Consider the following 16,429-nt stretch of genomic DNA (forward strand, 5'->3'; position numbering starts at 1 on the left):
GATGCTTGGCCAGGCCTTGCACAGTCAGATGAGCTGAAAAGTTACCAGGGCTCAGCTGATTGTGCTCCCAGCTTATGATCATTAGTAGTTCAGCTCAACTTAATCCTCCATCTCATGTGAAGAGTTTAGTGTTTTGGCTTAGCTGATATACTGACACTGACTGTTAGAGGGGTAACTCAGCAGTGTGTTAGTGCCTTCAAGCTCAAAAGAGCTTCATTTCTTTTCTTCTTCCTCCCCTTAAAAAAAAAAAAAACACCCTCCAAAACAAAACAAAACCCCCCATCACACCTATTTTAATGGTCTCTGAAGGGTGTGTTTGTGCATACCCTAGGGTGAGAGGGCTAAGTCAGAGCGGTGATATCTCATGTGCTTGAATCCCATGAGGTTTGAGCTCACCTTATACTGCTGACTTCGGTGCTCCAGGTGGTTTTGAGGCTAGGTCAGAAGATCCCTTCTTGCTGCTTACAGTCTTCCCCACCTGATGATGGAAAGGGCTATGGCTGTTCCAGAGCTGCATGGCTATGTGTCTGATGTGACAAACTACCTCAAGGAAGAAGAGCAGTAGCAGAAGGTGACATGCTCTTCCAGACCAAGAAAGGGGACTTTATTCAGCTATTGAATTAGAGTCTGGTCAGGGCTTATGCCTATTCTTCCTTCTTCCACTCCCCACTTTCAAGCAAAGCACCTTATAGGCTAAGATGTTCCTCTAATTGTGAACTCTGCTCCGATGTGGACCTCCTACCATGCTCTTCTGCATTTTCTCTTAACTCTAGACACATTGTTCCAAGAGTATGGGTCAGGCCTGTGCTGAGAACAACCCATTCCGTATTTATCCTTATCAGTTTCCCTTTTAAAAAATTTTTAATTTTTTCTTATTTCTTCACAGTGGGTTCCCCTCACAAATTGTTACGTAAGTGAAGTATTTATTTATTTAGTCAGTGATCAAAGATCTCTGATCCATTAACAAGTTACTAACTTAGTGGGGATTAGCAGCTTTGAGGCTAGAATTAAATTAACCTAAATTCTTTTAATTACCTGTTTAATTACCACCCAGCCAAGGTGGTAATTAGCCTTGCTCATGGTAATAAATGGCCCAAAAGGGGTTTGTCTGTGTTCAGATGCAAAATCCTGATTTTTATGGCACCTTTGGGCGTGTTGTGCAGCAGAGAGGAAAAAGCGCCGTATTGCACCTATTGACCCCAGTCCAAAACTTTTGAGGAGCATAGACAGTTCAGGACTGAGTTGGCTACTGTGTTCTGTGACGTTGTCCATGCAACGCTGGAGTAAAAAGTTGATCTGTCAGAAGATGCTGAGGCCCGCTGGCTTGTTTGATGGTGTGCTTGGCAAGGCACCCTGGGGTATGTGGAGTGCCGAAGGGTAGGTGTTCTCATGCTATGATTTAGGTTACTCCTCACCATGGTTGTGGTAACTTCGGTTAGGCCAAGTGGTACCAGTGAAGCTGGGAATAACCAGCAGGATTTTCTTTTTCTCTGTACACCAGTGCCTAAACTAAGGACCTCTTAAAGGTGTCTGTTTTACAAAGATTCTGTTTGTCCTGTACTTTCTGAGGATTTAGTCATCTTCAGTTTTGTTTTGTTAATGTTGAGCTCATCTCGTTGCATCTGAACGTTTACAGCCCATGCTTCTGCTTTTATCTGTTAGCTAATATTTGCTTGATAGGAGGAGAAAGCAAGTACTGACAAATGTTCAGAAGCTCTCCAGATCATCATCTGCTGTGTTTGTCGTCTTCTGTGGCCTCTGGTGCAATTCTTGCAGCTGGGGAATGATGTCCCTCTTCCACCATGCAGACACTTGTTCTCTGAGAATGTGGTAATGACTATGTGGCAGGAAATTCTATTTCACTGAATTAAGTGATAATGAAGGAAGCCACTGGCTGATAATGAGAACCATTCATCACCATCTGTGAATAATGGAAGGAAACTGCAAGAAATCAGGGGCATGCTTCGCTCTTGCTGATCATGTCTTTTGCCAGTCTTCCTGGGCTCTGAGCTGTCTTGAAAAGACTTCTATTTCCGATGCTTGATCTGAAATTGCCTTGCAGTTGTGAAGCTAAGCTTTTACCCTGTCTGCACAGGAAGGGATTTGTTTGTTCTTAGGGACTGTAAACCTTATCCAAAAATCATTAAGTCAGTGCAAAGCCACTCCACGTGGCTTCAGGTGGAGTGGCTTTGATTCAGGCCCCAGCTAATTAAAAGGACATGCAACATAAAAGGACATCCCAACATAAAGGCTACCATGTAGCTTTTCTGAGTTCTCAGTTCGAGCAGCTGATGACAATATGGTCTGTGCTGCTTGGTGGTGAGAAAGGGTGACAGAGAAGCTTGAGAGGTCACACAGAGTTCCTGTTGGCTGCTGCTTGTGCCACAGAAATCTCATTTTAAAATCGTGCTTTTAAAGTTTCCACAAGTTTCCACTTGCAACTTTCCACTTGCAAGTTAAACAGCTGTCCTTAAATGTTTTTCCTGGAGTATGGTAGCCTTGTAGGCTTTGCGTATGGTAAGATCCAAGCAGGGACACTTCTCAAGGAAAATACCATTTTGGAGGACACTGAAGAAAGGTTGTGAGTTCAGATGAATTTCAGGGTCCTGCCAGTGATGGGGCTGATTCTGCTCAAATGCTGGAATTATCTGTTCTGAGACCAGGTTTGATTTCCCCAGGCACCATATATGTAACCTACCAGGGAAATGGAGACACTTGGGCAGAAGCTCCTCAACAGCCTTGTTTGGAATGTAGAAGAGATGTGCAGAGCCTAGATAATATTTACTATACACTACTTCAGGCTAATTTCTTTCATATTTTCTGTAGTTCTGTCATAGGTTGTCTGCCAGGGAAAGGATACTGTCACAGTTTACTTGGGCATGGAATAATTTGTGGTAGCAAATATTTAGTCTAAGGTCTCCTAAACCTGCTATTTCTGGAAGATTTGGAGGAGCAAAAGGCATATATTAGCTCTGTTTTTTCTTCTGGAAGCTGGCTGACACAAACCTGATTTCTGAACCTCTTGTTCTCACCTGTTTTTGGAGATTTTCTTTAGCTTTTTGAATTGCTGAGTTCTACAGTGCCAGTAGATTGCCATAGGCTGAAGTGTTGTTTTTTCTTTCCCTGCAGAAGATGTGCTCTAAGTGGCCTACCCAGGACCTGCAAGCACCGTATCATGCTGGGGGATTCTGGGAATTATTACTACATTTCGCCATCCTGCCGGGCCAGGGTGAGTCTTCTACCTTCCCAGTGTGCCTTAGCCTCCAAAATTGTTCCACATTGCAAGATGAGGAGTCTTGGGTCAGCCCTCAAACTGACAAGGGACCTGTGAGGGTTGAGTATGGTTCTTGGAATCAGAGTGGCTATTGATCAGGCTGCCTAGTGTGTAGGTCTTGGATCCATCTCACGTTGTGGTGCTCTAGCTTATATTCCTTCAGGCAGTCTGTCTCCAGTGTGGTTATCTTCTATGGTCTAATTCATTACAGAGCCTTTTTCCTTTTTTCTCCCTTCCTTGTTGAAGACTAATTTTCAGCTCTTTAAATATTGGCTCTTGTTTCTGTTCCAGTACAGATCAATGACTCAAATGATTACAAGGACAAACTGTTGGACAGGGAGAAAGTGAACAGTTTGCTGTTGGGGGCCTTAATTCAGCAGAGCACTTCTTTAAAGTGTCTGCCCTGTTCTACAGGTTCTCAGCCTTAAGCATGTTCTTAAATGCTTTTCTGAGCCACAGATCAAAAGAGCCAGCACTGCAAATCGTAGAATCATAGAATGGTAAGGTTGGAAGGGACCTCTGGAGATCATCTAGTCCAACCCTCAGCCTAGCCTAGCCCATACGGGGTTTGAACCTGCAACCTTGGTGTTAGCAGCACCACACACTAACCAACTGAGCTAAACCCACCTCCGCTAATGTATAGATTTTTTTTTGGTCACTTGCTCCAAAACAGTGCAATATGGCATGAACTGCCTTCACCTCCCCTCCCTGGACACACGCTTTCTGTGGAAACCTTTAACTCCAGTTTTTCATTCAGGCAGGAGTCAGTGCTCTCCAAGGAAGTTCATGGCTTTTGCAGCCTCATTCAGTGGTGATCACTTATGTCTCAAGCCATCAGTAATCTGGAGTTTTTGCACATTTTTTCCTGGGTAGTGCAATATTTTGGAATGGGATTGTTATTTTTGCCAGCGTTCTTCCTCTCTCTTTCACTCTGACAGTATGTGGTACTATTTCTCAGGTGCTTAAATTCCTACTGGGTACTGTGGCTGGCCTCTTGACAGGCCAAGCAGTTCTGTAGCTGACTCCTCCTTTTTTTTTTTTTTTTTCTCTCTCTTTCTGTCTCTCAGATCACAGCGGTGTGCAACTTTTTCACATATATTCGATATATCCAGCAGGGCTTGGTGAGGCAGGATGGTAAGAGGGGATAATGGCTGCATGCGTTGGGAGTGCCCTCTGTGGGCTATTGGGAGCAATTGAAAGGTTCTGTTCAGTGTGACAGGAATGGGGCCCGCTTGGGGTACCATGAACTCTCTGTGTCCTTCAGAAATAGTTAAATGGCAGAAGAGGAGCAAGAGAGGTTAATGACTGGGAGGGAGGGGAGCACCCCTTCCTTGCTCATCAGCTTGTTGGGAGTTTTGCTCTGGGGTTGAGCTGATATGGCGGGAGTAACCTGATGGACCTACTCTGCTGGTCCCTCTAGCATGTCTGCTTCCCCTACTTGTGAATGAATCTGGCTGTACTCTACCAAAAGCATAGCACAAAATCAAGTGGTGTCCAGCTGAGTCTTACTTACTTTTTTTTTTTTCTTTCCTCTTCTCTCCTCCTCTCCCCCCACCCTTTCCCATCCCTTTTGCTTTGCAGTGGAGCTGATGTACTGGGAAGTCATGCGGCTCCGGAGGGAGATGTCTCTAGCCAAACTTGGTTTTTTTCCCAGTGAGATGTAAGCTGAGGCCTGAGTGTGGAAGGAGACTGCTCCTGTATGAATGGTCTGCTGAACATGGTTTGCCAAATAGATGAATGTGGTGCCTCTCCCACCGTGGGCCTTGCTTCCTCCCTTCTCTCGCTCCTTCTGCCTGATGCTGATCATGGAGCAAGAAGCACAAGTTCCCCCTTTGGCTGTCCCACTTCTCCTCTGACTGTGACTGGAATGCAGGCACCACGCTGCGCTCTCAGAGCCGGGCTGGTCCTGGCTGCTCGGGGGTGGCCACCTACAGACTGTCTTCTATGGAGTTTCCTTTATGCAGCCTATATCCGGTTTTTAAACTTCTGTTTTTATATGCAATCTGCTTTGGCATAGTCTGAGGCTAGTTCTGTGCAAGGCAGGAATCTTGAGCTCCTTTCTTTATAAGCAAGTCTTTCAGGACAGATGCTGGCTGGCTGTCCATCGTTCCTTGGGGTGGAGAGTGCTGTTGTCCAGCCATACACCTAGCCCCTGCTGATCAGTTACTCCTCTAACAGCCCTGCAAATGCCAACAGCATAAAAAAAATCATATGGAGAGCCATGAATAGCCGGTTTCCAAGTACTTCCTTACTTCTTTTAAGGAGCCTTCAAGAGAAGCTTTCTGCTAGCTGAGTCACAAAGAGGGTTTTGTTTCTGTTTTTAATTTGCAATTTGGCACTGGGTTGTTGCAGTCCAGGCTGGGGGAATGGTCAGAACTGTACACCTGGGGGCTTCAGCAGAAGAAAGTGAGCAGGGAAATTGTATAACTCACAGCTGGCCATGGCTTAGCTGCAGTCAGTGCAGAATATTTTCTTATAGTTTAGAGAATCTGCTGCAGTCATCACAGGCAGATGTAGATCCATTTAAGTGTTGCCGTGTGATGGTCCTAGGTGCAGAAAGTCCTTTGTGGTACTCTTAGATACAAATCTCTGCTATGGGCAAATACCTTTGAGCCATTCCTGCTTTGGACACTGCTGTTCCCACTGTCCTGATAGAAATCATTGTCCCAGGCCAGATTCTTTCTGTCTCCACAAGATGCCTGCCCTAGTTGGGCTCTGTTGAGGCCCGGAGATTTCTTTCTCAGTGTAACACTAGGCCTGGAGGCTCACTTCTGTTGGGGAAACCCAGCTTTTCACAGGCTGTCATCCTCAATGGTGAAGTTTGAGACATCTTTGCATGCATGTGTGAGGGATGTGGCTATAAGATGCCTCAAGATGTGCTGGGAGAGATGTGGCCAAGGCTTTTGGAAAGCAGAGGCCCTTTATAGCTTGAGCTCAGCTCCAGGACTTGCCTATAAGGAACTGCATTAAAACCATGAGTGTTCGATAGCTGATTAGTCTTCTTCAGTGACTTTGGAATCATCTCCCCCACTGCCCTGGGGCTTTTGTCTCATATGGTATTTCTGCACTCTGGCTCTGAGATGTTAGCCTATGTATCTGCTGTCATAAAAGCTCCCCTCTTAGCAGGTTGGTGCCCATAACTGAATTATTATCCTCAGCTCCAATAAATTTCATCATTTCCTGGGAGATGCTGCAGTAGAAACTTTGTATCTTTGGCAGAAAAAAACTAACCAAGCTGCTGTGGTTTTGTCCAGGTGAGGGAGGAATAGATTGAGGAGGACCAAGTTATGGTTTGGGAGCTAATGCAAGGACAACTTCACAGTAGATCTGAGAAAACCTTGGTGTGGAAGACCCTCATGAGTGCAGTCTTTTCTGTCACTCAGCAGAGACTTACTATACGCTGCTGAGTTGCTCCTCAGGGTGCTCCTTTTCTTATAGCCATACTGGCATATGCTGTCACTTCCTGAGGGTAAGTAGCTGTGTGAAACATGAATTGTCATCCCTGGAGCTGGGAGAACATTACTGAAGATACATACTACTTTGGAACTCACCTTCAGCTCTGAAAGGGCTGAAGCCAGAGTAGTTGATACCATTCTGGTTCTGCTTTTGCCTCACTCACAACTGAGTGCCCCTAGTGCATGCTGTTCACCATAGCTAGGGGAGTGCCTGTGTCTGCTATTCTTCATCAAAGAAGTAAGTTTCAAACGTGGAGTAACAGTATGGGGAAAACATCTTTGGTGTGGAGTCAGGCTGGGACTTAAGCTGATGATAAACTTGCGCTTTTTAGTTACTGTCTTCAGATTTGTGGCAATTTGACATCAGCTTTACAAGAGGGAAAAAATAGAAATATCCTCCCCAACTGCAGATTTCAGCTCAGGTAAATTTTGTTCATGGTGGTTTCTCCTTGGAGCTGCTTTCCCTGGACCTTGGGATGTCTACATGTTTCCCTGTGTATTGCACAGCAAATGTAGCTGCATTGCAGCAGTGGGAGTGAGATGGTCTCTCAGTGTAGGAGATGTTTTGCTCTATGGGCTTCCTCCTGCCCCAATGTCACTTTGAAAAGCACTTTGGGATGAAAGGGATTGGAGAAATGCATTGTATAAGATTGTCTTACATTTAAAACAAAACATAGAGAACAATTTGTAAATTAATCTGAAGTCACTCCATTAACAGCGGGATGATTGCACTCAGCTCTTTATTAAAGGAAAATAAACATTTACTGTTAACCTCCTGAAGTCTGGTTGCAGTTCAAGGGTCAGGCTGGTGTATGTGTGTGAGAATTCGGTAGTGAAAAGAAAATTCTGCATGGGTAGGGAAGTTCGGCTGGCTCATGATCTCACTTGGGATAGTATGTGGGAGTTTGCAGGAGAGGTTGAGTTACAGGGAGTAGGAAAAGCCTTTAAAAATGCACTATTTACAAACTTTGCTGCCTGGGAAAAAACAGGCAACAGAAGTGCTAGAGAAGGGCTGCCAGTTTGATTGCATGGCAGTTAGAGTAGATATTAGGGCTTCATTTTCCCTCAGCTGGCAGGCTTACAGGGATTGCTTATGTTCGCAGCAAGGATAAGGGGAAAGGCTGACTCGGTGAAAAGCCCCATGCCCTGTGTGTGCTGTGGAGCTCATTTACTGGAATACTGCTAAAGGCACTGCAGGATGGGGAAAGTGTGCTGTCTTCAAATGTGAAGCAGCTGGAGGAGTTTGATCTCCCTTCTGTAGTTAGAAATTCTAACCTTTTAGCAGAGAAGGCAATGAACAGCTTTTTATCCATGCTGCTGGGCTGAAAGGTGCCCTGGAACCTAATGTTCCCTCCTGGGCAACAAGAGTCAGGCAGGCCTATGCTCTACACCTCTCTCACCAGTGTGTGTCCTAAGGGATTAGGATTTTTAACAGTTCTTTTCAGTCTGCCTCTCTTGTAACTGGCTGCTGCTTGACTTGGGCAGCATAGGTCAGCTGCCTCAGTAGTAGTACTTAGGCCAATATCTTTGATCCTGTTTCCATCCAAAAAGGAGTTGGAGCAATTGTGGCAGTAGCCCCAGTGTGACTCAGTCCTGCTGGTTATTTTAAGGGCCCTCTTCCATGCCCACTATTTTCTGTAAAGTCCCCTAAACTTGGTGGGTAGGATCCTGGGGTAGCAAAATACTTTTCTGATCCCTCTTCCAGGCTGGAAGCAGAAACAACTCTTGCAATTTCCCAGAAAAGTTCTCACTTTGCTCTCCCTGCTGGGTGGTGATTAACACTAGTGCTGAGAGCTGGCATCCTGCTGGGCTGGGGAAGTGCCAAGACATAACTCAAACACCAAATGCAGTTGGATTCCCACTGGACTCTTGGTAGTCCAGCTGCTTAGCTTTTAATTTGATTAAATCAGCAAATTACGTGGAGGAATCCCTGGGTTTTAAGGTCCTAGAAGGAAGGGGGGGGTCTAGGAGAGCTGGCTGGTATTCAAGCATCACTTCCTCCAAGCTTGAGTGGAGCATCCCAAGGAGAAAGAAGCCCAGCAAAGGAGGCAGGAGACCTGCATCGATGAACAAGGAGCTCCTGGCAAAACTCCAACAGAAGAAGAAAGTGCACAGAACATGGAAGAGGGGACAGGCTACTTGGGAGGATTGTAAGAATGTCTGAGTATGCAATGAGGAAGGCTAAGGCCCATTTGGAATTGAGTCTGGCAAGGAATGTTGAGGACAGTAAGAAAGGCTTCTTCAAATACACCAATAGCAAGAGGAGAACTGGGGAAAATGTGGGCCCACTACCGAATGGGGCAGAGACCTGGTGACAAAGGATACAGAGGAGGTAGAGTTGCTGAATACCTTCTTTGCTTCTGTCTTTACTGCTAAAGGTAGTCCTCAAAAATCCCAGAGCCTAGAGGAGAGAGCGAAAGTCTGGAGAAAGGAAGACTTTCCTTTGGTGGAGGAGGATAGGATTAGAGATCTGGGCAAACTTGACATCCATAAATCCATGGGCCCAGATGGGATGCACCCATGGGTACTGAGGGAGCTGATGGATGTTGTTGCCAGGCTGCTCTCCATCATCTTTGAAAGGTCCTGGAGAGCAGGAGAGGTGCCTGAGGACTGGAAGAAAGCTGGTGTCACTCCAGTCTTCAAAAAGGGCAAGAAGCAGGACCCAGGCAACTACAGGCCCTGTCAGCCTCACCTCCATCCCTGGAAAGGTGATGGAACAGCTCATTCTGGATGTCATCTCCAAGCATATGGAGGAAAAGAAGGTGATCAGGAGTAGTCAGCATGGATTCACCAAGAGGAAATCCTGCTTCACCAATCTGATAGCCTTCTATGATGGCATGACTGACTGGGTGGATGAGGGGAGAGCAGTGGACGTTGTGTACCTTGACTTCAGCAAGGCTTTTGACACTGTCTCCCGTAACATCCTCCTAGGCAAGCTCAGGAAGAATGTGTTAGACGAGTGGACAGTGAGGTGGCTTGAGAACTGTGTGAAAGGCAGAGCTCAGAGGGTTGTTATCAGTGGCGTGGAGTCTAGTTGGAGGCCTGTGGCTAGTGCAGTTCTCCAGGGCTCAGTACTGGCTCCCATCCTGTTCAACTTCTTCATCAATGACCTGGATGAGGGGACAGAGTGCCTCCTCAGCAAGTTTTCCTATGATACCAAGCTGGTTGGAGTGTCTGACGCAGCTGAGGGCTGTTCTGCCATTCAGAGGACCTGGACAGGCTGGAGAGTCAGGCACAGAGGAACCTCCTGAGGTGCAAGGGCAAGTGCAGGGTCCTGCCCCTAGGAAGAATAACCCTATGCACCAGTACAGGCTGGGGGCTGACCTTCTGGAGAGCAGCTCTGCAGAGAAGGACCTGGGAGTGCTCGTGGATGACAGATTGACCATGAGTCCCTGTGGCCAGGAAAGCTTATGGTATCCTGGGATGCATTAGGAAGTGTTGCCAGCAGGTCGAGGGAGGTCATCCTGCCCCTCTACTCAGCCCTGGGGACGCCTCATCTGGAGTCCTGCATCCAGTTCTGGGCTCCCCAGTACAAGAGAGACACGGAACTACTGGAGAGATTCTAGCGTAGGGCTATGAAGATGATGAGAGGGCTGGAGCATCTGCTCTACAAGGAAGGGCTGCGAGAGCTGAGCCTGTTTAGCCTGGAGAACAGAAGACTGAGGGAGGGTCTTACCAATGTGTAAAAGTACCTGAAGGGAGGGTGTCAAGGGAATGGGGCTGAACTCTTCTCAGTAGTGCCATGCAAAAAGGAAGAGGCACTGGGCACAAACTGAACCAGAGGAAGTTCTGCCTGAATGTGAGGAGGAATTTCTTCCCTGTGAGAGTGACAGAGTCCTGGCACAGGTTGTCCAGAGAGGTTGTGGAGTCTCCTTCTCTGGAGATATTCAAAGCCTGCCTGGATGCAACCCTGTCTAACATGCTCTAGGTGACCCTTCTTGAACAGGGGGGTTGGACTGCAGAGGGCCCTTCCAACCTTACAAATTCTGTGATTCTGTGTGATTCTCTTGATGGGCTAGGTGCAGCCTCTTTGTATCATGGAAGACGGGAGATTGTGGTTGGGTCATCCTTGTCTATGGATACAGCAACAGCCTCCAACCCTTGTGCAGCTCTTGGAGCCACAGCAGAGGCTGTGTACCAGCTTCTCGCTCAGCACACTCAGTCACTTAGCACAAGTCAGAGATGCGGGCTGGTTGCTAGCGTGGTATGTGCCCTCCCTTTAGCACTGGAGGTTAATGAGGAAGATCTCTTGTACCATTTGCGATTGCAGTGGAGGAGAAAAAGCAAAAGATCAGTGATCTTTGAGAAGCCAGATAGAGGTACAGCCAGAGCAGAAAACATTGAGAGGTCCTTGTGATAGCAGCAGTTCACCTAGGAACTGGGGCCGCTCTCGGTCTCAGCATGCAGAATTGCTCTGTTACCGCCACAAGAGGGCACAGACGGATTAGGCAGAGACTGCCCTGCCTCATCAACGTCAGCCCTGCCCAGTTGGGGAGAGAGAGTCCCCATGGGAAAAGCAAGTATTTAATTTCAGATCACCTTTAGGGTAGTTAGTCCCTCACCTATGGTTCTGATTCTGAGAAGGCATCACGTCTGCTAACTTGTTCTCTGCAACCCTTTGACAGGTGTATCTCTGTAGCTTTCCTTTCTTGCCTTTATTGTGAAAATCCATTAATGTGTATTGTCTTCCTGGCCTGTTGCTTGGTCCATGTGAGTGGCAACGTCAGCCCTTTGGTTACTGTTGAAAGTGTCTTGCTGAAGAGTGTGTTTTGTCATGTGTGTTTGTCCACATGTACGCTCCGAGCACTTGTGCTCCCTGTTGACAACCATTCTGCTTAGTGTGATGTTGTGCCCTGATGGTGCAGAGTTCAAGAGGACCAAGACAGGTGAATGTACTGGCTTTGAAACTGTAGCCAACAGGAGAAAGCAAGAATATGACATGTCTCTTGAGAACAAGTTGCTCAGCAACTGCTAAATAAGCCTATCTACAACCCAGAATCATAGTGCACCAGCAAGCCTTCTGTAGAGCTGGGAGGTGTAAAGCTGTATGGACTGAGCTTTCAGTGAAAGACCTCTAAAGATAGTTGTAGTGTAGATCGTACGTAGAGAGACTTTAGGGACAGCTATGTTGCAGGACAGGAAGAAGAGCTATTATATCTAGTGAGGTTATTTGAGAGTTGAATTGAGGAGCGTGTGGAGGATACAAATACCTAGAAAGAGGAAGACCCATGGAGACTCATGCTGGAAAATAAGCCCCCAATGGGTGCAGCCTAAGTTGGGACAGCAGGTGAATGAGGCACCTGTCCTGAGTATCTCCTACCATGATGCAGAAGATGCCTGGCTCATTGGTGGTAGGGTTTGAGTTTCTAGCTGGACTCCAGCTGTTGGGACCTCTCCATTACCAAAGGTCAGGAGGGGCAGCCCTGGGTTGGAGTACTCATTCACAGACAGCAGCCACAGTGGGTGAGTGAGATTACACAGAGAGCCAGCAATATGAAGCTACTGTGTGTGATCTTTCCTGAGCTTAACTTGGGGGGAGGAGGCTATGGAAGGATCTGGCAGAGCAAATCACAGCTCTGGGCTCAGTGTGGCAACTAGAGTGGTTTCTGCCTGCAGTTTGTGAAGTCCATATGGATCCAAGCCTTGCCTGGTTGACAGGAAGGCAAACTCCAGTCTGAACAAGAAATTTAGGCAGGCTTGTGCCTCTGTAAAGTAAAAGCCATAGATTGCACTGCCTGGTACGTGGCTCAGCCGTAGGGTACGTAAACATGAGTGACTGTTCAAGCAGCGCCTGTGTGCACCCAGGCACTACTTAGAGGAAACTCTTTCTCTTTGGGCACATGAAGGCTGTCCTAAGCAAACAGCACTTGTGGCGGGTTGTCCGTGAGGCACTTAGAACTGGAGGTGATGCAGGAAAAAGTCACCTTAGGTACATAGAAAATGAGAGTCTGTGATGTGGAAAAGAAGCTGTGGAGTGGAAAGGAAGGGAAGGATTTGGGTCTCTTTAGGCTAAGCCTGAGGAATATTGCACAGCAATGAGGGTAGCTGGGTATAAGACCAAACATGCTGCTCTGTCTGGGTCTTTGAGTGTCATGTGCTCACTCAGGTCAATAGAGATTGTTGTTTGGAAACTTTCCTGTAGCTGGTGCCTCTCTGGGAGCAAGTAGTAGCTGACCCATGAGGTTGGTTTCCTAGGAAGATGCCCTGAAGCCACAAAGGAGCATGCAACGAAGAGGAGAGCAATGCGTCAGAGAGGCTTTGGCAGTTGGACCATGGTTCACTTCTGAGAAGGAAAACAACAAGAAAACTCTAGTGGAAGAGGTAGGCAGAAGGGAATATGGGACAAAGCTGATGCCTTCTCAGCCCAGGGGAAGCTTAGGAGCTTGCAAAGGTAATATACTTGCTGCAACTGTCTTGGCCTAGCCCGGCTCAGGAGAGTTGCCTGAGCCCACACATGGCCACTCACTTCTTTCCAAAATCCAGGGGAGGAGAGGAAGTGAAGGGAGTTTCCTGCAATGGAAACCACCACTTACCTTTCCTCCTTGCTGTGTTCCTGGCTCCTGGGGACCTGGCAGAGCGATGGCCTGGACCTGTGCCAGCAGAGCAGTTACACTGGGCTTCTTCGCTTGTGCCTGTGAAGGAAGGGATGAAGTAGCCTAAATGTTCTTCCTCTAGCTTGCACTTTGGGAAATCTGGTGTCTCCTCAGCTTCCAAGTGAAATATGAGGAGGGTAGCAGCTGTGCAGACAGTGAGTGGTGCCTGTTTGCTGCAGTTGATGCCTAGTGCAGGGCTCTTTCCTCAATACTCCTTGCTTCCAGCTCTGATTTTGTGGAATTCGTTGACAGACTGAGGGAGGAGAGCCCCGTGGCCTTCTACCCTCACAGAGGCAGAGCTGCAGGAAAGCTGCTGCAGAGTAGTATGTAACCATGTGCCAAAGCATTTCTGCACATGGAGAAAGGCTCTGAGCTTGGCACAGCCATTGAATTCTGCTCCTACGGCCTTTAGCCAACCAAGTGCTTTGTCTCTTGCTCTTGACCTGAAGTGTGTCCTCTAATCCCTTCCTGCTTTCTCATATACCTTACACCATCCTTCAGAGACTAGTATCTCCTGATACTCGAACTAATCCCACATCCTGTGCTGGAAAATAAGACTTTATTTGGAAACTTTCCTGTAGCTGGTACCTCTCTGGGAGCAAGTACTAGCTGACCCATGAGGTTGGTTTCCTAGGAAGATGCCCTGAAGCCACAAAAGAGCATGAAGCGGAGAGGAGAGCAACTGACAGCTCTCCCACTGACAGCCCTGTCTGTGCAGTTTGGTCAGTTGGATTTAATTTGAGTCAATATTAAGGGCGGGACAGACATGCCAACTCCTTTGAACAGAGTCTCTGGGTCTGTTGTACATGCTACTGTATGAATAGCCTTTCTCCCTTTACCCATTTGCCTTACAGCTTAGAGCCTGCTAGCCTGTTCAAAGCCAAACAGGGGCTTCAGAGGAATAGTAGTTCAAATGTCTGCCTTTGCGGATGTGTTTGCCTTGCTTGAAGGGCAGTGGGCAACACCATTGGAGAAGACTGTTTTTCTTCCTCTGTCCCTCATAAATCCTTTCCCCTTGCCATAAAGAATGCTCTTATCAAGTTTTTATATAATTTATTTGGAGTTCCATGTGCATAAATTAGCCTTTTTGTAATTCCCTTTTATTATCAGGCTCTGTAAGCAGACAAGGATCTGTGTGTGACCTTGACCTCATCTTAGAGCTGCTGGGAGAGAGGACAGGTAGCAGTGGACTGCCTCTTTGCCCTGAGGATGTGTGAGTAACACTGGAACTAGAGAAGGATGCTCCAGTAAGAACAGCAGTCCTCAGTGGTCCCTGTGACAATTCATGCAGAGCCTTGGCCAACTTTAGTAATGATGTTTTACAGTAGCAGTATATAGATGCATAAGTGCAAATGTATACATATTTTCCCAAGCGTACCCATAGTGCCATTCATTTTGTCACCAGCATCTTTTTCGGCAATCTTGATGTTAGTTGTGTTATTGGCAACAACACCAATAACCAAGTTCACAGGACTCAAACCTGTTGTGGTATGGCACTGAAATGTGAATAGCCTCACAATTACGGCAAAGGGGATCAGAGGTCTGACTGTGCTTTTTCTACACCTAGTTGTGGTGTAGATTTTCCTGTGTGATACCAGCTCAGCTTTGGAGCTTCATATTTGCTGTCTGTCAAATGGGGGGATGTCTGGTTTCCAGCATCAGCAGATGAGGTGCTATGATGGATGCATGATGTACCAAAGAGTACTATGCTGCTGTCATCTTGTCCTCCCTTGATTCCTATTTCTCAACATCTTGGTGTCTGTTGGAGAACTTGGCTTGTATACTGCTGCCTACCAGGAGTTTCTATCTCATCAGGCATGTAGAGACTTGCGGAAAGGGCCTGATGTCTGCTTGGCCTTCTAGGTACCACCTTTATGGTGGATTAAGCATCCTGCAAATGGATCTAAATGCTGTAGCTTTTGTTACTTGTGGATTACTCTTCATAATGTTTATACTGGAGCTTTAAAATAGAAGGGAAAGAGGAAAAGGCTGAAAGAGTACTAAGCAAGGAGCAAACACCTTTGAAGTACCTGCCTCTTTACACTTGTCTCAGTCTCTAGTTAATTTTTTTCTTTGGTTTGTCCTGAACATCTATTTAGAAAGGTACTCTGTGGGTTCTAAACACTAGAGTTAAGATTTATTACCCTAATAACCTCCATCTTCTCTTAGCAAATCTGTGCCACAGAGTGTCATAGACACAAGATACCCTGTGCTTTGGAGCTTACTCTCAAAGAAAAGCAGCCAGCCTCTGAAATATCTTGATTTCATCATGTGAACATATTTCCCTTAATAATCCCTAGGACTTGAAAATGCATTTTGTGTGTTTTGATTTAACCTTGCTGCATTATGTATTTGGCATGCACCATAGCTTCTCTCTAGAGCTCTAATTGGAGAGAATTAAGTATGAATGTGTGCTTGATATATTTGATGTATTGTATGTGGGACTTTGAGCATTTTTACTTGTATTAATGGTAGGAAGGGATGGGGATTTGTAGGTCCACAATAGCAAACCTTGGTCTAGCCTGCAAAAGAGTCTGTGGAACAGAAAAGGGGTATAAAATACCTCTGGCAGAAGTTAGTATTGTGCACAGTGAAGTGTGTTTAAGCATTTAGACATTAATACATGTGTAAGTGCAGAATTTAGCAGACTTTGAAAGGAGAGACCCTGGGTAATGGGCCTAGAGATTTGGCCATTTATGGGAATTTCCCAGGACATCTGGTCCTGTCCTTCACCCTGCCTTCAAGCTTACTAAAGAGCTGCAGAGGCTGTAAATCAAGCTGTCTTTGCACAGTAGGTCAGGCTGTCCCCAAATGAATGGAGAGATGTATGTTTCTGGGAACTGATTAAATAGAAGATTTTTGTGTGTATGTTTATTTCAGGCATGGACAAGGAGAAGGGAGGAGGTAAGCAAATGGCCTTAAAATTGCTCCAAAAAGTCAACTATTTCAAAGCATTCATCATGACTAGTAACCCTCCTTTATGCCAAATGTAGCAAAACAGCAAGGATTACTGGAGAATAGGTAGTATTGTAAAAACAATGAGGAAATTCCAGTCATTTCTGGAAATTTAGAGAGTGTAGCCCTACCAGGAAGCACTCAATATCCTC

At 46.4% G+C, this 16,429-nt stretch overlaps 1 protein-coding gene across 4 annotated transcripts in view; it reads left to right on the forward strand.

Annotated features, from left to right (window-relative positions):
- RAB3IL1 (RAB3A interacting protein like 1) overlaps nucleotides 1-16,429 on the forward strand; it is a 59,829-nt gene that overhangs the window by 12,137 nt on the left and 31,263 nt on the right. For 2 of the 4 annotated variants that reach the window (XM_062577974.1, XM_062577976.1), the window contains 3 exons: nucleotides 3,130-3,229; nucleotides 4,342-4,408; nucleotides 4,856-7,509. In XM_062577974.1, the coding sequence (XP_062433958.1) occupies nucleotides 3,130-3,229; nucleotides 4,342-4,408; nucleotides 4,856-4,938 (250 nt within the window). In that variant the 3' untranslated portion in view covers nucleotides 4,939-7,509. Of the gene's footprint in view, nucleotides 1-886; nucleotides 911-3,129; nucleotides 3,230-4,341; nucleotides 4,409-4,855; nucleotides 7,510-16,429 lie in introns of those variants that run through there. The other 2 variants (XM_062577972.1, XM_062577975.1) reach the window with 1 other exon arrangement.

The sequence above is a fragment of the Rhea pennata genome, chromosome 5, assembly GCF_028389875.1.
Source record: "Rhea pennata isolate bPtePen1 chromosome 5, bPtePen1.pri, whole genome shotgun sequence".
In the NCBI taxonomy this organism is placed as follows: Eukaryota; Metazoa; Chordata; class Aves; order Rheiformes; family Rheidae; genus Rhea; species Rhea pennata.